Source organism: Chlorocebus sabaeus, chromosome 11 (genome assembly GCF_047675955.1).
Source record: "Chlorocebus sabaeus isolate Y175 chromosome 11, mChlSab1.0.hap1, whole genome shotgun sequence".
Classification (NCBI taxonomy): domain Eukaryota; kingdom Metazoa; phylum Chordata; class Mammalia; order Primates; family Cercopithecidae; genus Chlorocebus; species Chlorocebus sabaeus.
Window position 1 is genome coordinate 42,908,362 of NC_132914.1, and position 21,912 is coordinate 42,930,273.

The 21,912-nt window shown below is 37.1% G+C and overlaps 1 protein-coding gene across 4 annotated transcripts in view; it reads left to right on the plus strand.

The window, feature by feature from the left end:
- Positions 1–21,912, plus strand: part of ANO6 (anoctamin 6) — a 213,592-nt gene that overhangs the window by 139,379 nt on the left and 52,301 nt on the right. For all 4 annotated transcript variants that reach the window (XM_008002952.3, XM_008002954.3, XM_073020644.1 and 1 more), the window contains 3 exons: positions 1,469–1,603; positions 13,974–14,079; positions 19,329–19,389. In XM_008002952.3, coding sequence (XP_008001143.1) covers positions 1,469–1,603; positions 13,974–14,079; positions 19,329–19,389 — 302 coding nt within the window. The remainder of the gene's footprint in view (positions 1–1,468; positions 1,604–13,973; positions 14,080–19,328; positions 19,390–21,912) is intronic.

Sequence of the window (21,912 nt, forward strand, 5' to 3'; positions counted from 1 at the left end):
GGTCCAGCCCAGGGATGTTCCTGTCTGAAGTCTCCCAGGACTCCAGGTTTTGCTCAGAGCTGAGTCCCCACAAGGCTAAGACCAAGGAGTTCAGCCCAGCTCCATACTGAGCCTGAAATCTCACGCAGGCCTCAGAGTGAAGTAAATCTCCTTGTTCTACAGATCAAGATGAAGGCAGAAATGAGTCAGTCTTGGGGAATATCAGCAACAGCAGCAGTCACCTGAACTGTCTCTTCATTCCTAAACTCTGCCTGACTGTACTTGACCTTCCTTTCAGGAACAATTCTGGCACTGCTTCTTGGTCAGCCTGCACTCTTTAATCTTGCCTACCTGGCCTCCCTTTACCCCAGAGTATACCATTAACCAGTTTTTAAAAATTAGGAAAAAATAGAAGAGCTAGATATAAGGAATACAGGGTGATGGGTTTCTCAGTTATATGCATCCTGCCTTCTTTCATTCTTATATAAGTTTTGCAAAAATTTTGGTCAGAGAGACTTCCACTACAGATTAGTATTATTATTTTTCTTATTATTATTGCAGTTGCCCCTTGAACAACACAGGGGTAGGGCACTGACACCCCCACACACATACAGTCGAAAACCTGCATATAAATTTTGACTCCCCTTAAACTTTTAATGGTCTGCTGTTGACTGGAAGTCTTACCAATAACGTGAACGATCAGTTAACACATATTTTGAATGTTACATGTATCATATACTGTATTCTTGCAATAAAGCTAGAGAAAAGAATGTTGTTAAGAAATCATAAGAGTATATTTACCATTCACTAAATGGAAATAGATCATCATAAAGGTCTTCATCCTTGTCTTCACATTGAGTACGCTGAGGAGGAGGAGAAAGAGGAGGGTTATTCTTGCTGTCTCAGGGGTGACAGAGTGGGAAGAGGTGGAGGAAGTGGAAGGGGAGGCAGGAGAGGCAGGCACACTAGCTTTATCTTTTATTGAAAAAAAAATCCACATCTAAGTGGACCCATGCAGTTCAAACCTGTGTTGTTTAAGGCTCAACTGTATTTGTGATTTACGTTACATTTCCTCCAAGGAACTTCCCTAGTTAAGTAAAAGCAAATAACTGAGCAGATTGTTCATGTTCATTTGTCTCATGCATATAAAGAACAGTCTTTTGGAGAATGTGTAAAATAGTGCTGATCTTTACAAAGAATGATAGTAATACTCTGTATTTATTCCATAATCAGCATTTTTCTCTTCCTTGCTGTATTTTAATATACTTTCACTAGGCAAACCAGCGATAGTGATTAGTTCTTCTATAATGTGTAATACACTTTTTGTTTCATAGAATTCAGGGTCTGCTATGAAAATGAATGTTTTAAGGGTGAATCGAGTCAGGTTTAAGCTTAAAGCCTCCTTTATTTAAAATCAGAAATTAATATTAGGATGAAGCTGCAAAGTAATTATTTGTATCTTCTAAAAATAATTTCTGTCTTTCTTCAGGAAATACTATGGAGAGAAGATTGGAATCTACTTTGCTTGGCTGGGCTATTACACTCAGATGCTTCTCCTGGCCGCAGTCGTAGGAGTGGCTTGCTTTCTCTATGGATATCTTAATCAAGATAACTGTACATGGAGGTAACCTCTGTTTATTCCTTGTTGCCATGCTGAAAAGTTTGTTAGACATAAAATTATTTTCATGATCTTAAACTGTTTTGGTAAGACAAGACTGACTGGAGAACACTCATTGCTTGGATGATATATCCCTTTTGTTCTGAGCATAATAACTAAGTGAAATGGAAACATTTTTTTCTTAGATAATCCAACCCAGTTTCTGACAGGAATGTTACTCCTAGGAAACACTCCAATATTTTAAGACAATATTTTGTTTGAAAAAGGAAGGAGGACTGGAGGCGGGAGGATTGCCCTTGAACTTTTGGCCCCCAGAGGAATGTACACTCAGCCCTGCAGATGTGAGCCAAAAGCAGCTCTGATTTCTTCAGGGTTCCACTGGGAAAATTAGTGGGGTTTTTGTTTTTTGTTTTGTTTTACTTTTAGAAATGACTTCTTAATATATACTAAAAAGTGCTTGCTTAAAAACTCAGTAGTTGTTTTGGTTTTTATGTTAAAAAAATAGTTCATACAATGTTTTAAAAAATGTAATCAAAAATTAATTTGTGCTGAGGTTGAAATTCAGACACCAGCTGCACTGTCTAAAGGGATATATGTGGGTGCCAGAGCACTCTGAATTTCACCATCACTGTTCTGAATGGTATTATTAGACCTCTGCTTTTGGTGGTCTCAACTTCCAGCAGGGATGTAGCAGGGAACCAGGCATTTTCTCTTGATCATCTGGCCACTATCCAGGTGTGCCAGCCAGATCAAAATTTCTGGGCACCAGCAATGAGCTGATAACCAAACTTTTCAAGCCCCAAGCATGTCAGCGTGCTCCGGAGGTAGGTTGCTTACATGGCAGCCCTGATGAATAGACATAATTACCCTTCGATTTAACAGAGGATTCTGAGCGTGTTGTACCCATTATGGCTTCGTAGCTCGAAAGCTGCAGATGGCTTTAAAGTACTCTTCCCTCCTCATTGAAAAAGAGTTTTGGGCCAAAGGCCGAATGTTGTTACCTTTTCTCTAAATTCGTCTTCAACTTCTCTGTTGGTTTGTACATTGTTCTAGTTAAAAAAAAAAAAAAAAATCTCAAAAATACATTTCAAAGTGCAAAAGTTGCATTTTTATGAGGTCCTCATGGGTTGTTCTTGTTAAAACTCATTTTACGAAATCACCGTAATAGTTACACCACGTATTTCCTAGCATTTCACACAGATTAATTTGCAGAAAATGGAGGGAAGTTCTTGGGGATATACTGCCTGTGCTCAAAACTATTTGACTTTAATTATTTATGAGATATCTGTAAAATATATACATTATAAATATTTTCAGTTACTTTTATAGTTTCTATCAAATGCCCATTTGAAGCTGATGCCCCTCTTTTTTTTTTTTTCTTTTTTTTTTTGAGGCAGAGTCTTGCTCTGTCACCCAGGCTGGCATGCAGTGGCATGATCTCAGCTCACTGCAACCTCCACCTCTCGGGTTCAAGTGATGCTCCTGCCTCAGCCTCCTAAGTAGCTGGGATTACAGGCACCTGCCACCAAACCCGGCTAATTTTTGTATTTTTAGTAGAGGCAGGGTTTCACCATGTTGGCCAGGCTGGTCTCAAACTCCTGACCTCAAGTGATCCGCCTGCCTCGACCTCCCAAAGTACTGAGATTATAGGTGTGAGCTACTGTGCCCAGCCCTTATGCCCCTTTTAAAAATAACTGCTATATACAGATATTATTTATATACCATAAAATGCCCTTTTTAAAGTGCACAATTCAGGTGTGCCCCTTTCCCTTAGCCCCTGGCAACCACTAATCTATTTGCTTTCTGTTTCTAGGGATTTACCTATTCTGGACATTTCATAAAAGCATTTAAATATTTTAAATGTTTTCTATTCTTGTGAATCTACTCAGTATGTAATAAAATTGAAAATATTAAAAATTTGTAAACAATTCAGGTATTTTAAGTGCAGTCACCAAGTTGTGATCACCACCATCTAATTCTAGAACATTTTTATTGCCCTCAAAAGAAACCAGTGCCCATTAGCACTCACTCCCTAAACCCTTTCCCTTGGCCCCTGGCAACCACCAATCTACTTCCTGTTTCTATGGATTTGCCTGTTCTGAACATTTCATGAAAGTGGAACTATACAGTATAAGGCCTTTTGTGACTGTCTTCTTTCATTTCACCTACTCTTTGAGGTTCATCCATGTTGTAGCATGTATCAGTACTTCATTCCTTTTTTGTGGCCAAATAACATCCCATTATATGTATAAGCTGCATTGTTTATTCATTAATTGATAGACATTTTGGTTGTTTCTATTCTTTGGCTATTATGAATAATTCTGCTATGAACATTCATGGACAAGTGTTGGTGGGGACACATGGTTTCATATCTCTTGAGAATATAACGAAGAATGGAATTGTTGGAATATACAGTAACTGTAGGTTTAACATTTTGAGGAGCTGCCATAGTATTTTCCAAAGTGACTGCATATTCCGCCTGCAGTGTATGAGGATACTAATGTCTTCACATCCTCATCAGCACTTAAACAAAAAAAAAAAGCCATTCTAGTTGTTATGAAGTGGTATGTCATTGCAGTTTTGACTTTGTTTTCTCTAATGCCTACTGATGGTGAGCATCTTCTCATGTGTTTGTCATTTGTATAGCTTCTTTGGAGAAATGTTCGTTCAAATCCTTTGCCTATTTTAATTGTGTTGTCTTTCTATTGTTGAGTTGTAAGCATTTTTTATATATTTGGGATAGAAGTCCCTTATTGTATATTGTCTTAGTCTGTTTGTGCCACTGTAACACAGCACCACAGACCAGGTAATTTGTAAAGAATAGAAATTTATTTTTCATAGTTACAGAGACTGGAAATTCCAAAATCAAGTTGCCAGCATGTGGTGTCTGGTGAGGGCTGCATCCTCTGGAGGAGAGGAATGCTGCGTCTTCACATAGCAGAAGGCACAAGGGCAAGTGGGGAGAACTCCTTTCATCAGCTCCTTTTATAAGGGCACCTAATACCATTCATGAGGTACAAGCCCTCATGGCCTAATCGCTTGTTAAAGTCTCCACCTCTTAATACTACCACACTGGCAATACCTAAATTGGAAGAGACATATTCAAACCATAGCAGATACATTGAAAATATTTTCTCCTATTCTGTGGATTGTGTTTTCACTTTCTTAATAGTATTCTTTGAAACAAAATTATGTTTAATCTTGATGACCTCTAGTTTACCTTTTATTCTGTTATTTGTGCTTTTGGTGTCATGTCTTAGAAGCCATTTGGAATCCAAAGTCATGAAGTTTTTTTTAACATTTATCTTCTAAGAGTTTTATGGATGTAGGTCTATGATTTATTTTAATTTTTGTACCTGGTATGAGATAGAGTCCTACTCTGTCATTTTCTATGTGTATATCTGGTATACCAGCACCATTTTTGAAAAGACTGTTCTCTGTTGATCTATCTTGGCACCCTTATTGAAAAGCAGTTGGCCAAAAATTTAAGAGTTTGTGTATAGACTCTCAGTTGTTTTCCATTGATCTACATGTCTGCATTTGATGCAAGTACCACACTTTATTGATCACTGTAACTTTGTAGTCAGTTTTGAAATTGGAAACTTCACATTTTTATTTTTATTTTTCAAGATTGTTTTGGCTATTCTGGGACTTTTGCATTTCCATGTGAATTTTAGGATCAGCTTGTCTATTTCTGCAAAAAAAAAAAAAATCCACCTGGAATTTTGATAAGAATAATGTTGATTCCATAGGTCAGTTTGGAGAGTATAACCGTCTTAATAATATTAAGTATTTTAATCCATGAACACAGGATGTCTTTTCATTTATTTAGGTCTTTCATTTCTATCAACAATATTTTATAGTTTCAGTGTATAAGTCTCATACTTCTTTTTTCTCTTAAATTTTTTCTAAGTACATTGTTCTTTTGATGCTATTATAAATTGTTTCCTTAATTTTTGGATTACCTATTGTAGTGTATAGAAATGTAATTGCTTTTTTAAATATACTGATTTTTATGTGTGTCCTGCAGCCTTGCTAAACTGGCTTATTTGCTCTAATAGTATTTTGGGTGGATTCCTTAGGATTTTTATATACAATGTTATGCTGTCTGTGAACAGAAGTAGTTTTACTTCTTCCTTTCCAATTTGGAGGCCTTTATTTTTTCTTACTTAGTTGTCCTGACTAGACCCTCCTATATAATGATCTTAAGAGGAAAGCATTCAGTCTTTGACTATTAAGTATGATATTAGCTGTGAGTTTTTTTGTTGATACTCTTTATCAGGTTAGGAAAATTCTATTCCTAGTTTTTGAGTGTTTTTAATCATGGAAGGGTGTTGGATTTTGCCAGATGCTCTTTCTGTGTCTATTGACATTATCTTGTGTGTAGTTTTTGTTCATTATTCTATTAATATGGTATATTACAAGAATTTATGATTTTTGTACTTTGAATCCTCCTTGCATTCCTGGATAGATCCCACTTGGTCATAGTATGTGGTACTTATTATATGTTGCAGGATTTGGTTTTTTAGTATTTTATTGGAGATTTTTCCATCTATATTTGCAAGAGATATTAGGTCTCTAGTTTTCTTATGTTGTCTTTGGTTTTGGTATCATCACAATACTAGTCACATAGAATGAGTTGAGAAGTGTTCCCTCTTCTCTGCTTTTAAAAGAGATTATGAAACATTGGTGTTAATTCTTCTCATCAGTGAAGCCATCTGAGACTGGGCTTTTCTTTGCAGGAATTTTTTTTTTCTGCTAGTCCATTCTCTTTATTAGTTGAAAATAGGTCTATTCAAGTTTTCTATTGTTGCTTGAGCTAGCTTAAATAGTTCATATTTTTCTAGGAATTCATCCATTTTATCTAGGTTGTCTAATTTGTTGGCTTATAATTATGCATAGTATCCCCGTATAATCCTTTTTGTTTTTGTAGGAGTAACAGTAATGTTTCCCCTTTCATTTCTGATTTTAACCATTTGAGTCTTCTCTTTTATCTTGATCGGCCTAGCTAAGTTTGCCAATTTTGTTATCTTTTCAAGGAACCAACTTTGTTTTGTTGTTTTTTTTAACTTTTCTGTCCTCTGTTTCATTTATTTCCATTTGTTGGCTTTTGATTTTAATATTTAGTTCATTTATATTTAATGTAATTACTCATGAAGTAGGAGTTACATCTGCGATTTTGCTATTTGTTTTTCATGTGTCTTTTGTCCCTTGTTTTTCTATTCCTTCATTACTACTTTTTTTTGTTTTAAATATTTCTAGTATGTCATTCTAATTCCATTGTTGTTTCTTTATTGTTTTTTAGTGGCTTCTCTGGGGATTATAATTAACAACTTAATTTAAAATAATATAGTTAAATATTTGAAATGTTAATTTCAAATAGTATACAAAAACTTTACTTTGGTATAGATCTGTTCCTTCTCTACTCCTTTGTGGTATTATCATCATGCAAATTACAACTCAATGCATTATAAGCTCACCAACAGTTTAATAATTGTTGCTTTGTGTCTTTTAAATAAGATAGAAGAAAATAGTGACATACAAAAATATGCTTACACTGCTTTTTATATTTATATATGTAGTTAGCTCTATTACTGCTTTTTATTTCTTGAGGTGGATTTGAGTTACTGTCAAGTGTCTATTTAAGCCTGAAGGACTCTCTTAGTATATTTTAAGTGTTTCTTGTCCATAATGCTTGGGACCAGAAGCGTTTCAGATTTCAGATTTTTTTTCAGATTTTGGAAAATTTGCATTATACTTACCATTTGAGCATCCCAAATCCAAAATGCTCCAGTGAAGATTTTCCTTGAGTATTATGTCAGCACTTGAAAAGTTTTAGATTTTGGAGCATTTCAAATTCAGGTTTTGGGCTTAAAGGTGTTTAACCTGGGCTGGGCACAGTGGCTTATGCCTGTAATCCCAGCACTTTGGGAGGCTGAGGCCAGTGGATCATGAGGTCAGGAGTTCGAGACCATCCTAGCTAACACAGTAAAACCCCATCTCTACTAAAAATACAAAAAATTAGCCAGGTGTGGTGGCACATGCCTGTGGTCCCAACTACTCAGGAGGCTGAGGCAGGAGAATTGCTTGAACCCAGGAGGCAGAGGTTGCAATGAGCTGAAGTCACGCCACTGCACTCTAGCCTGGGTGACAGAGCATGAGACTGTGTCTCAAAAAAAATAAAATAAATAAGGTGTAATCTGTGTAGGGCAGGTGATATGGTTTGGCTGTGTCCTCACTCAAATCTCATCTCAAATTGTAGCTCCTGTAATTCCCACATATTGTAGGAGTGACCTGGTGGGAGATAATTGAATCATGGGAGTGGTTTTCCCCATATTGTTCTCATGGTAGTGAATAAGTTTCACATGATCTGATGGTTTTATAATGGGAAACCTATTTCACTTGGCTCTCATTCTTTCTTGCCTGCCTCCATATAAGACATGCCTTTTGCCTTCTGCCATAATTGTGAGGCCTTCCCGGCCATGTAGAACTGTGAGTCTGTTAAACCTCTTTTTATTTTTAGATGAACCAGTCTCAGGTATGTCTTTATCAGCAGTGTGAAAACGGACTAATACAGCAAGTCTGTGCCAACAACAGATTCTTTCAGATTTTATCTGGGAATGTCTTAATTTCTCCATTTTTGAAGGATGGGTTTGCTGGAGATAGAATACTCGGTTGACAGTCATTCTTTCAGCACTTTGAATGTATCATCCTACTGCCTCTGGCCTCCATGGTTTCTGTGAAAAGTTAGCTGTTAGTCTTACTGAGGACCCTTTATATGTGATGAATCACTTTTCTCTTTCTGCTGTCACCATTCTTTGCCATGTTTTCTTTGTCTTTGTCTTTAGACACTTTGAATATGATACTCCTCGGTTTAGATCTCTTTGAGTTTATCCTACATGGGATTTGTTGAGTTTGCTAGATGTGCAAAATAGTGTTTTCATTAAATGTGGGAAGTTTTCAGCCACTGATTATTATTTCTGTTTCTCTCCTTTTTTCTCTGGAACTTCTATAATGTATGTGTTGGTATATTTGATGGTGTCCCACTAATTTCTGAGACTGTGTTCCTTTGTCCTCTTTCCTTTTTTGTTCCATTTCTCAGACTGGATAATCTTAATAGACCTAGCTTTCAGTTTGCTGATTCTTCTGCTATTTCATATCTGCCGAGGAGCCCTTCTAATGAGTTTTTTATTTTAGTTATTGTACTTTGCTAATTGGGTTTTTTTTTTTTTTTTTTTTTTTTTTTTTTTTGTTGAGACGGAGTCTCGCTCTGTCACCCAGGCTGGAGTGCAGTGGCTGGATCTTAGCTCACTGCAAGCTCCGCCTCCCAGGTTCACGCCATTCTCCTGCCTCAGCCTCCTGAGTAGCTGGGACTACAGGCGCCCGCCACCTCGCCCGGCTAGTTTTTTGTATTTTTTTTTTAGTAGAGACGGGGTTTCACTGTGTTAGCCAGGATGGTCTCGATCTCCTGACCTCGTGATCCGCCCATCTCAGCCTCCCGAAGTGCTGGGATTACAGGCTTGAGCCACTAATTGGTTATTTTTAGTAATTCCTATCTCTATTGATATTCTTTTTGTCATGCTTCCTTTAATTCTTTAGGCAAGATTTCCTTTAGTTCTCCAAATGCGTATAATTGCTAAATATAAAAAGTCTTCATGTAATAAATGCAATATCTGGGTGTCCTCAGGGACAGTTTTACCTACTGCTTTTTCCTGTGTTAGGACCATACTTTTCAGTTTCTTGGTGTGTCTTATAATTTTACGTTGAGAACTGGGCATTTTAAGTATTATAATGTAGCAAATCTGGAAATCAGATATTTTCCCTCTTCAGGGTTTGTTGTTGCTTCTGTTTATTATTATCACTGCTACTGCTGCTTCCCTTTGTTTAGTTACTTTCCTGAACTACTTGTCTTTGTCATGTGTGACCATTGCAGTCTGTGTTCAATAAGATTTGTTGTTAGCTAATGATTGGATTAGCTAGTAATTGCATTAAATGCCTACTACCAGTAATTTTCGTTTCTCTGCCTTTGCCTCATGGCTCTGTGTGCATGTGTATTGAGGAATGTGTTTAATGCTTTAGCAGGTAGTTTTCAGTTCTTCCTTAGCTTTTCCTTCTTGCCAATGCAGAACCTCAAAGTCAGTCAGAGGTGAGGGATTAAGGTTTTCTCAGGTCTTTCTTGGCCATGTGCACTGTCCTACACATGTGCATGGCCTTCTGCAATCTCAGAAATATGTTGGAACTTTCTAGAGCCCGCTGTGCACATCTCATTTCCTAATTTTTCCTTTTAAGTTCTTTGGTTGACCACTTGTTAACCTCTACTGGTATCACTGCCTCAGGCAGCTACAATGTGAAATAATTCTTGCCAATCGCTTTCAACAGACACTTTGGTGATAGTGCTGTTCACAGTATGAGCTCTGAGTATGAGGTTTGAAAAGAATGACAAAACATTCATATACACCAATAACAGAGAGCCAAATCATGAGTGAACTCCGATTCACAATTGCTTCAAAGAGAATAAAATACCTAGGAATCCAACTTACAAGGCATGTGAAGGACCACTTCAAGGAGAACTACAAACCACTGCCCAAGATAAAAGAGAACACAAACAAATGGAAGAATATTCCATGCTTATGGATAGGAAGAATCAATATCGTGAAAATGGCTATACTGCCCAAGGTAATTTATAGATTCAATGCCATCCCCATTAAGCTACCAATGACTTTCTTCACAGAATTGGAAAAAACTGCTTTAAAGTTCATATGGAACCAAAAAAGAGCCCGCATTGCCAAAACAGCCCTAAGCCAAAAGAACAAAGCTGGAAGCATCACGCTACCTGACTTCAAACTATACTACAAGGCTACAGTAACCAAAACAGCATGGTACTGGTACCAAAACAGAGATATAGACCAATGGAACAGAACAGATCTTTGACAAACCTGACAAAAACAAGAAATGGGGAAAGGATTCACTATTTAATAAATGGTACTGGGAAAACTGGCTAGCCATAAGTAGAAAGCTGAAACTGGATCCCTTCCTTACACCTTATACAAAAATTAATTCAAGATGGATTAGAGACTTAAATGTTAGACCTAAAACCATAAAAACCCTAGAAGAAAACCTAGATAGTACCATTCAGTACATAGGCATGGGCAAGGACTTCATGTCTAAAACACCAAAAGCAATGGCAACAAAAGCCAAAATTGACAAATGGGATCTAATTAAACTAAAGAGCTTTTGCACAGCAAAAGAAACTACCATCAGAGTGAACAGGCAACCTACAGAATGGGAGAAAATTTTTGCAATCTACTCATCTGACAAAGGGCTAATATCCAGAACCTACGAAGAACTCAAACAAATTTACAAGAAAAAAACAAGCCCATCAAAAAGTGGGCAAAGGATATGAACAGACACTTCTCAAAAGAAGACATTTATGCAGCCAGCAGACACATGAAAAAATGCTCATCATCACTAGCCATCAGAGAAATGCAGATCAAAACCACCATGAGATACCATCTCACACGAGTTAGAATGGCGATCATTAAAAAGTCAGGAAACAACAGGTGCTGGAGAGGATGTGGAGAAACAGGAACACTTTTACACTGTTGGTGGGACTGTAAACTAGTTCAACCATTGTGGAAGACAGTGTGGCGATTCCTCAAGGATCTAGAACTGGAAATACCATTTGACCCAGCCATCCCATTACTGGGTATATACCCAAAGGATTATAAATCATGCTGCTATAAAGACACATGCACACGTATGTTTATTGTGGCACTATTCACAATAGCAAAGACTTGGAACCAACCCAAATGTCCATCAGAGACAGACTGGATTAAGAAAATGTGGCCCATATACACCATGGAATACTATGCAGCCATAAAAAAGGGATGAATTCATGTCCTTTGTAGAACAGAAAACGAAACACCTCATGTTCTCTTCATAGGTGGGAACTGAACAGTGAGAACATTTGGACACAGGAAGGGGAACATCACACACCGGGGCCTGTTGTGGGGTCAGGGGAGCGGGGAGGGATAGCATTAGGAGAAATACCTAATGTCAATGACGAGTTAGTGGGTGCAGTACACCAACATAGCTCATGTATATATATGTAATAAACCTGTACGTTGTGCACATGTACCCCAGAACTTAAAGTATAATAAAAAAGAAAAAAAAAAGAATGAAAAATCCTGAGCATGGAGCTTCTCAGGGGAGCTGCTAGACAGGTCAGATAGTAAGACTTCTCTGAGGATGGGTTTTTTTGGGTAGCTTTAGACTACTTCTTCCCCCTTCAGTGGCTGCTAGGCTGCTGTTTTTCACAACTTCTGTAGTTACAAGCCTGTTGGTTTTTAAGGCTACCACGAAGCTAGGATGATGGGGATGGGAATCAGTCAGATTAAAATGCCGCAGGCCTTATCCTTATAGAGATTTAGCCAGTTTTCCTCAAATAAATGCTCCTCAGATGACATCCAGCAGTTGGTTAATTTCCAGAGTTCAGCAAAGGCTGATTTTGACAATTTTTGCCTGTGTTCTCATTGCTTTTATAGAGGGAGAGAGTTTTCCAAGATCTTTACTCAGCTATTCCAGGAAAACTTCCCATTCCTATTTGTTTTTCCTTAGTTATTTGCAAGACCACCTAACTGCACAACCCCAGTCCTCGTCACATACAAACCTAGCCTATCTGAATGGCTTCTCCTAGAGGGAGCAGCATGCATTGTTACTTGGGTTGTTTTTTTGTTTTTGTTTTTGTTTTGTTTTGTTTTTTGTATTAATTTATAGGAGTTCTTTAAATACTCTGACAAAAATCGTTTGTCATTTTTCTGTCTGCAAAACTTTTACCAATTTGTGGCTTATATTTTTCTCCCTTTAATGTTATTTTTTTAATTACATTCTTTGAAAATATCTTGAATGTATCAATATTTTTCTTTGTGGTTTATGCTTTTTGGTTTCTTGTTTATGAGATTCTCCTTACTCTGAGGTTATCTAGATTTTTTTTTTCCTAGTAAGTTTGGCACGTTGGCATTCTCATTTTCTACCTGGATTGATGTATATAAAATACCATTAGGGGTTCAATTTTATGTTTATTCATACGGATATCCTGTTGTACCAGACCCGTTTTATTGAAATGTCAGTTCTCACTTTACTAATTTGCTTGGCCAGCTCTGGTATGTATCAGTTTTTATATAGGCAAGAGATCTGTTTCTGACCTCTTTATTTTCTTCTGTTGGTCAGTTTTTCTTAACCTCTCCCATAATGCCTTTGTCTTCAGAAGTATTTTGACTGTTCTGAGTCTCTGCCCTTCCAGTGAATTTATAGCTTAAATGGGAGAGAACTAATATCTTTAAATATTGATTATTACAAATTATAAACGTTGATTATTACAAATTACAAATTGATTGTTACAAATTGATTATTCAGATTGTGAATATGATAGTGTAGGCCTTCTTTAATGCATTTCAGAAAAATTCTATTTTCTCCCTATAAATCTTAACATATTTTGAATTAGATTTATTCCTGAACACTTTATATTTTTTATACTATTAAAATGGTATTTTTTAAGAATTATTTCCTAATAATTACAGGTGTATGGGGACATAATTCCTTTTTGTGTCCCTGTATTTTGTATATTGATTTTGCATCCAGCAAATTTTACTCAACTTATTTTTGCTTTGTTTTTTGAGACAGAATTTCACTCTGTCACCCAGGCTGGAGTGCAGTGGCATGATCTCAGCTCACTGCAACCTCCACCTCCTGGGTTCAAGCCATTCTCCTGCCTCAGCCTCTCAAGTAGCTGGGATTACAGGCATGCATCACCATGCTGTGCTGATTTTTATATTTTTAGTAGAGACAGGGTTTCACCATGTTGGCCAGGCTGGTCTTGAACTCCTGACCTCAGGTGATCCACCCACCTCAGCCTCCCAAAGTGCTGGGATTACAGGCATGGGCCACTGCACCCGGCCTTTACTCAACTTATTAATTCTAATAATTTATCTTTAGGGTCTATTGAGTCATCCATATAGATAGTCATGTAATCTGTTAGTAATAACAGTTCTCTTTCTTCCTGGCTTATCCTTGTGGCCTTATTTTACTTGACATACGATGCTGGCAGAGACCTCCAGCTGAAAAGAAACAGTGATAGAAGAATCTTTTGCTTTATTCCTGATCTAAAGGAAATACTTTCAGCATTTTACCACTTAGTATAATTTCTAATGAGTTTTATGTAACAAGCCTTTATCGGGTTAATGAAGTTCACTTCTGTTTCTAGTTTTACAAGACTGGTTTAGTTTTGTTTCTTATTGTGAATGGATATTGGATTTTATCATGCTCCCTTAAATTGATTAAATTTTTTAAAATTTAAGTTTTATTTCTCTCTTTTTAGCAAAGAAGTTTGTCATCCTGATATTGGTGGCAAGATCATAATGTGTCCTCAGTGTGATAGGCTTTGTCCATTCTGGAAACTCAATATTACTTGCGAGTCCTCAAAGGTAATTTTGCTATTCTCAATATTTACACCTAATGAAATTTTTTTTTTTCTAATGATAATTTAGATAAAACATAGATATTATATCTTTTTTCCTCTTAGGAATTCAGACAGATATTTTTCAACTAACCTTTCAAATGTTTTGTACATGAATATACAATGCTTTATTCCTCTTTTACAAATAAGAAAATTGTGATTTAAGACCTTAGATAAAATCTCATAGAGTGTCAGTGAGATAATGGTGGAATCTAAACTATTTGAATATTTCAAGTAATCAAAGCAGAAATCTCAAACCCATTTTATCTTATAAATACTTTTTAATAGATTTACTACAGGTTGAGTATTTGTTATCTGAAATGCTTGGGATCCAAAGTGTTTTGGATTTTGGAATATTTGCCTTAGACTTACTGGTTGAGCATCCCTAATCCAAAAATCCAAAATCTGAAATGCTGTCTTGAGCATTTCCTTTGAACATTATGTCAGTACTCAAAAAGCTTTGGATTTGGGATACTCAGCCTTTATAAGTATTTTCCTTAATTCAAGTAAGTGGAAACCTGAAATCTGTACTTCTGTTTTCCCCCTTTCAACATATGCCAAAACTGTGCTTAGATTGTAAACACCCTGATGGTCAGACTTAGACTATAACTATGCATGAGAAAGGTTTTATATGTGATAGAAGGTATTTGTCTTAAAACATTGCCAGAAAACACATCTGGCTCTCCTTATACATGCACATGGTCCTGAGGTTTAGGACGAGCATCAAGAGTGGAGGGAGCTTACTGAAAGCAGGCTGGAAATCTGGACAGAAAGAAAGATGGTCAGCTTACTTCAGAGCATTTTCCTTACAATTCTGACCTACGCTTTCCTCTGATGATCTTCTCTCTATCCCCTTGTTCTGCCATGAGAGTTTAGGAATCATTAGTGGCCCTAGAACATTGTAGCCTACTCCATGTAAGTCAGATTTTAGCAGAATGTATTACTGTTATACTGATGCCACTTTCTATATCATACTTTGCATAGTTTTTATACTTACCACTTTTAACATACACAACAACCCTGTGAGATAGGTGGAACAGGCATTATCTCCATTTTACAGTGTAAAATACTGGGGATGTGGGATATCAAATAATCTACCCAAAGTCACCCACCTAGTAACTGCAGAGTCAGAAATTTATAACAAATCTGCATTTCTCATCATTACCATATTCTTTGCCAGCTGACATTGCAGGCACTTTACTCAGATCCAGCTCTATGTTTGAAAAATTGTTTCACTACTTAGTTAAGCTGATTGCAGGGTGTTGTCAACAGATGGATTTTTATACTTAATTTAGAAATTAAGCCCCCTCTTCCAAACCAACACAAACTCTAGACTATAAATATGTGTTGTAGATCACATAGAGTAAAAGACTTGAAGCTAGTAAGAAGGAAGCTGCTTCCAGTGATGCTGACTCATAGGCTAAAGGGCACTAGTTAACTGCATCCCGAAGTACTGGCTTTAAGGCAGATGCCAATGATAATACCAGAGGCAGATTGTCATCTACAAAGATGCAAGTGGAAGTTTCATTTTCTTTAAGAAGTTCTCTCCTTCACACTCCCCACACCCACCTCGCTCCAACTACCCATCCTTAAGCACATGACTTTCAAATATGCCCCGTGTGCATTTTTTTATTGTTTTGAAAAAAAAAAAATGAATCTTTAATTCTATTCCAGTTTCCTCAAGGATCCCTTGAGTCTTGTCAGAATGTTTTACAAAGGGAAGGAAACATAATACAAGTAAGAGGACGAAATGGAAAAAAAAAGAGTTTGAAAAAGAAAAAGAGCACTTTTTCTGGCTTTTCTGTTTGTGAATTGTTTTTTCCTTCATATATTTATGTATTTATATGTCTTTCTTTTGGAAAGAGAGTACTAATTTACAGATATGCTTACCTTTTAGCAAATTAAAAATAGAAATATAAAATCAGGACCAAAGAAATCAGGAAGCAATTATGCAAATAATAAGGATTCATACTTTTTTTTTATTATTATTAAATAAGATTCTTAGCTTTCTAGCTGGTAGGATAAAGGGGAAACATGGTAAGTTCTAATATTTTTTCATAAAAACACATTTAGTTATAAAATTTTGACTTTGCTTCTTTCCAGGAAGAAAGCATAACAAATTGTCATTTTCCCCCCAAGATTCTAATTGGTTTCTCTGCTTAAAATCATCATGCCTACATATGCAGCTCTTTCTTTTCTTTCCTGCTCTATGTGAGTAAAGCAATATGCTGATTCAGACTGCTCTCAGCACAGCTATCTTGCCCTCTCTGTGCCATCCTGCCTAGCAAGCTAAGCTAGGCTTCTTACCAAGTAAGCTCCTTGCTTCCTTTTTCCCTTACTTCCTGCTTCCACATAGTTCATGGAACACAGAGCAAAGAAGTCAGCTATCTTATTCTTTCTCAAGGGTCCAGGATTCTCACACATGTGGCAAAAATACTAACTTCATTCAGGCCTAATTCCCGCATAGGAGTGCTAGGCATGTCCCTCACCTTCAGCAAGGCAGCTGGAGTGATCTTGACATTGGCAGTACACTTCCTCTTTCGTAATGCTCCCATTTTTCCCTCTAGCACTGACAGAAGTGTTTCCATTGACGTTTTCTCAAAAGAGTAGAGCTTTCACAGATGGGATTTTCTTTTTGGAGTAGGTGAGCAGAAGTGTCAAGGCAAGTAGAGTATTGTCAAATACTTAGAAGATTGCCTTGATTCCTAAATGGAAGTAGCATTGGACAGAATCTTCAATAATAGCATTACAACATGCAGAACTGTTTTTTTTTTTTTTTAATTTATTTATTATTATTAAACTTCAAGTTGTAGGGTACATGTGCACAACGTGCAGGTTTGCTACATATGTATACTTGTGCCATGTTGGTGTGCTGCACCCATCAACTCGTCATTTACATCAGGTATAACTCCCAATGCAATCCCTCCCCCCTCCCCCCTCCCCATGATAGGCCCCGGTGTATGATGTTCCCCTTCCCGAGTCCAAGTGATCTCATTTTTCAGTTCCCACCTACGAGTGAGAACATGCGGTGTTTGGTTTTCTGTTCTTGTGATAGTTTGCTAAGAATGATGGTTTCCAGCTGCATCCATGTCCCTACAAAGGACACAAACTCATCCTTTTTTATGGCTGCATAGTATTCCATGGTGTATATGTGCCACATTTTCTTAATCCAATCTGTCACTGATGGACATTTGGGTTGATTCCAAGTCTTTGCTATTGTGAATAGTGCTGCAATAAACATACGTGTGCATGTGTCCTTATAGCAGCATAATTTATAATCCTTTGGGTATATACCCAGTAGTGGGATGGCTGGGTCATATGGTACATCTAGTTCTAGATCCTTGAGGAATCGCCATACTGTTTTCCATAATGGTTGAACTAGTTTACAATCCCACCAACAGTGTAAAAGTGTTCCTATTTCTCCACATCCTCTCCAGCACCTGTTGTTTCCTGACTTTTGAATGATCGCCATTCTAACTGGTGTGAGATGGTATCTCATTGTGGTTTTGATTTGCATTTCTCTGATGGCCAGTGATGATGAGCATTTTTTCATGTGTCTGTTGGCTGTATGAATGTCTTCTTTTGAGAAATGTCTGTTCATATCCTTTGCCCACTTTTGGATGGGGTTGTTTGTTTTTTTCTTGTAAATTTGTTTGAGTTGTTTGTAGGTTCTGGATATTAGCCCTTTGTCAGATGAGTAGATTGCAAAAATTTTCTCCCATTCTGTAGGTTGCCTGCTCACTCTGATGGTAGTTTCTTTTGCTGTGCAGAAGCTCTTTAGTTTGATGAGATCCCATTTGTCAATTTTGGCTTTTGCTGCCATTGCAGAACTGTTTTTTATGGGACCTTTCTTAGAGTTTTACAATAAAGGATAAGGCATAGCATTTAAAATTAACTTGGAGAAGATGGTTCCATGAGAGTCAAAGGTAAAAGATTTGAAATATGTGGTCTGTGGAATCCCTGGACTAAAGGAGTAGGTGGAAAGTATTGTTCCCCAGAGCAGGCATGCATTTATTCTGTCTTCCTTGAGGTTTTGTAGAAGAATAATTGGATGACAGACAATTAAGGATTATGCTTGCTTTTTCTCATCACAATCAGTGTGGATGATTGAGGGGGCCTTGAAAATCAGATGGATGAGAATGTAGCTATTCTTTTATGAAAATAACAAAAGTAATGTTTTTACGTAGATGAAGGTTTATCCACTTTATTTGAGTATAAAGAGCAACCCAAAAAAATCACCTAAAACAAAGTAGACTTTCTACTTCAAAGCAGCTTTGAGTCTTCTTTAACATTTGAAAAGGCTTTTTTTTTTTTTTTAACCTATAGCTTCTTTTTCTACCCAGTCCCTGTCCTTTTATATGATCTGTCATAAAGTAAATATAATATGCTTGTCACTTTTTCCATTATCTTTATAGTATTTTTTTAGGAAATGTAAAATTGCTCATTAATGAAAAATTAGTAACTAATTAAAATATTTTCCAGGAACTCATAGAGGGAGATAGGCTACTTATATACTAGCAAAGAGATAAAACTTAGCAGAACTAGTGAATAAAGCCTTCTTTGGCCAGATATGTTATGATCATTCATGATCATTGTATTCACTGTAATGTTAGCAAAAGCACGTGTGCATCCTTTATTCCAGTAGAAGCATCTGTCAGTGATGGTAGAAAAGCTATCATTGGGTTTAAGAAAACAGAGCTCTCCTGGAGGAGAGCCACCTCGAGATAAACCTCAGCTTTGTATGTCTCTTAACAGGAAAAACATGAATTCTGAAACTAACCCTCTGACCAGGTTGGGATGATGATAAGATACAAATCATAAATCTAAAAGTTGCTTAGGGGTCATTGTATTCGTACAGCCATACTACTTCCTCAGATCCATTATAACAGCTCATAAGAGGCTGTTATTCAAGCCCAATAGAGGCTTTCAACTCAGTGGAATTCTAGGAACTCTATCTATTTCCTTTTTGGGATATGCAAAGTTTCATTGGAAAATACACTGGTTAATACAGCAAAGATTGTTTGCTTTTAAAAGAATCAAATTTCACTATAAGTATGTAGTAGATACATTGAATGAGTATGATCATAGATGATTGTTAAACTAGGCATCAGCTTTGAAAAGAACTTAAAGACTGTAGAATAGACAAAGCATTTCATATTTACTGAATCCTAATAAGTGGAGGATATGACTCATTTCTATGTCATTTATATTTTCCAGAAATTGTGCATCTTTGACAGTTTTGGAACCCTGGTCTTTGCAGTATTTATGGGAGTATGGGGTAAGTTATTATTTTTTTTTTCATGCACTCTATTTGATAGTATTATACAGTTTTATGTAGGCTATCAAAGTAACCCAATTTTAGGACCTTGTATTGCCCAGGCTTCGACTCCCCTAGAATTCCATTTATAACTGAGGACATTGTATCAGTTAGCTTTTACTATATTAAAATCTGCATGAAAATATATCAGCTTAAAACAACAAACCTTATTTCTCATATTTATTATTTCTCATCTTTCTCTGGGTCAGCTGAGAGGTTCTTTAGACACGGGCTGGCTCAGCTGACTCTAGTAAGCTGGCAGCTCCACTGGGATAGACAATCTTGCAACTAGAAACCTCGTTTGGTCTGTGGGGCTCAGCTGGGAAGGTTTCTCTACTCTGCATGGTGTCTCATCTTCAAATAGGCTAGCCCAGGATTCTTGGTGTCAGGGTTCCAAAGAGAAGAGAGGACAAACTTCAGAGCATATGCATTTTTAAGCCTATTGTTGCACCAAGTTAGCTAATGTCCCATCAGCCAAAGTAAGTCATATGGCCAAACCAGCATCAATGTGGAGCGGTGGGAGTACTACCCAGTGGTTTGGATGTAGGAGGCATGATTTGTTGAAAGCTATTATTGCAACAGCCCTCACAGTGTGATACAACCTAACTTTTATGGGAGTGGAGGTCAGGAGGAGGCAGCAACACAGTGATTATGGGTGAGCTTTCTTCCTCATACACTTCTGTGTGAGCAGATATTTAATGAGTATCTGCTACTTGTATAATAATAAGAAACTCTACTTACTAACTAGAACAGATAATTCTACAGGATCTAATTCCCATATGGTAACTTTAACACTATATTATTTACTTCGGGATAGCATCATTAATACAATGAGGCAGTTATCATTTTCTTTAAATGCCAACTTTAAATGTTTAATTGATCTAAATGTTCTAACATAGAAGAAAAATATCCATTTTCAACATTAGATGCATTTCCAATTTCATTGTGTAAATATGAGAAACAGCAGAATTCAGGTTATAGGAAGGAAGAGGAAAAAACTGAACCAAGTTTCTTATTCCTTGAAGGACGACACATCAACGTATGTATCTCACAGAATCAGTTATTTACAGTGTCCTCAGCAGTATTTCTCTTTGGTAGTGATTGTGCCTATGAAGAATTACCAAATGGGTCACAGAACGGACAATCCGATTATTTTGCTCACTTTTTAGAGACACTCGTTGCCACTCAACGGATAAAGTGCACTGTAAGGTGACCAGACGTCCCAATCAGTTACACTGGCATTTGGCCATTTAGCGTGTTTTGGCTGGAGACCAAACTCTGGCTAATATTTGACACATAAAAGAATAAAGATTGAATTTATGTATTAAGATCCTCTGTGCTCCTGCACTGTAATACGCCCCCCACCTACCCTCCGCCCCTCCTCAGTAAGAGCTTTAGGTACTGAACACGTGGGTCAGCACTTTTAACTATTAACTGTACTCTCAGCGTTGAATCATAATGTATAACATACTAACACATCTACTGAACTCCATATACTAATGGATGCTGATAGCCCCAGTTAAAGAAGACATTTGAAATAAAACAAAAAAATGTTAATTTTGACACTAGAAAGACAAACCTCAAATTTCCTAGCTAACCTTCCCTTCTCTGATCATTAACTACACCATGGTTATAGAACTGACGTACACATTAGCTGCTGATTTTATTTTATCTGATTTTAGAACGCAGAAAGTATTTCAGCACTGCCTGTAGCATCATATGTATATCTTTAAGGATATATATGATAAACTTTTTAAGTGGTTTGTGTGGCTTTCCTTGTTACTTCTGCTTTGAGAACTACTGCTGTGAACCACTTAACAGAAATTCTGAAATTGCAGAACCAACAGGCTACAGCCTCATATGAAGTTATTCATATCACCACCATTATGTTCCTGTAGCATCTCTTTTGTGCCCAGATGCATATGGCACTTAGAGTATTTTTCTGCTCCCTAGAAATCATAAAAGTTGAGAGTAGAAAACCTTTTGTAATCAATATAATATAAATCATATACTTACCTTAAAAATGTCCATCCTTTTAGGACAAGGCAGCCCACCTGTTCGTACTGATTCATAGAGTCCTAAACACCAACCCATGGTTGAAGTTAAAAGTTCTAAACGCATCCTGCCCACTCCCTTCCTTGTTGCATCTTGCCTACTTATACCTGATTCTCCCTGGATCAGACTCTTGGCTGCATGACTGCAATGTTTAATTTTCACCTTTGAGGGGTGAGTTCTAAACCAGGCCTAGTTATTTCCAGAAAACCACCAGTCATCTGGCTCACTAAGGACCTGGGGAATCAGGAAGTCTAACTAGCTGCACTTGGGGATCAGAAAACAGCTGCTGTGACTGTTACTTTCAGACCTGTGCTGCTTCTGCTGGGTCCACACCAGCAAAATAATGCAGCTCCTGCTACCACCACCCTGACTCCATTCAGCCCAGTTTCTGACCTAAGTGACATGCAGATGCTTCTGACAGGCATTTTT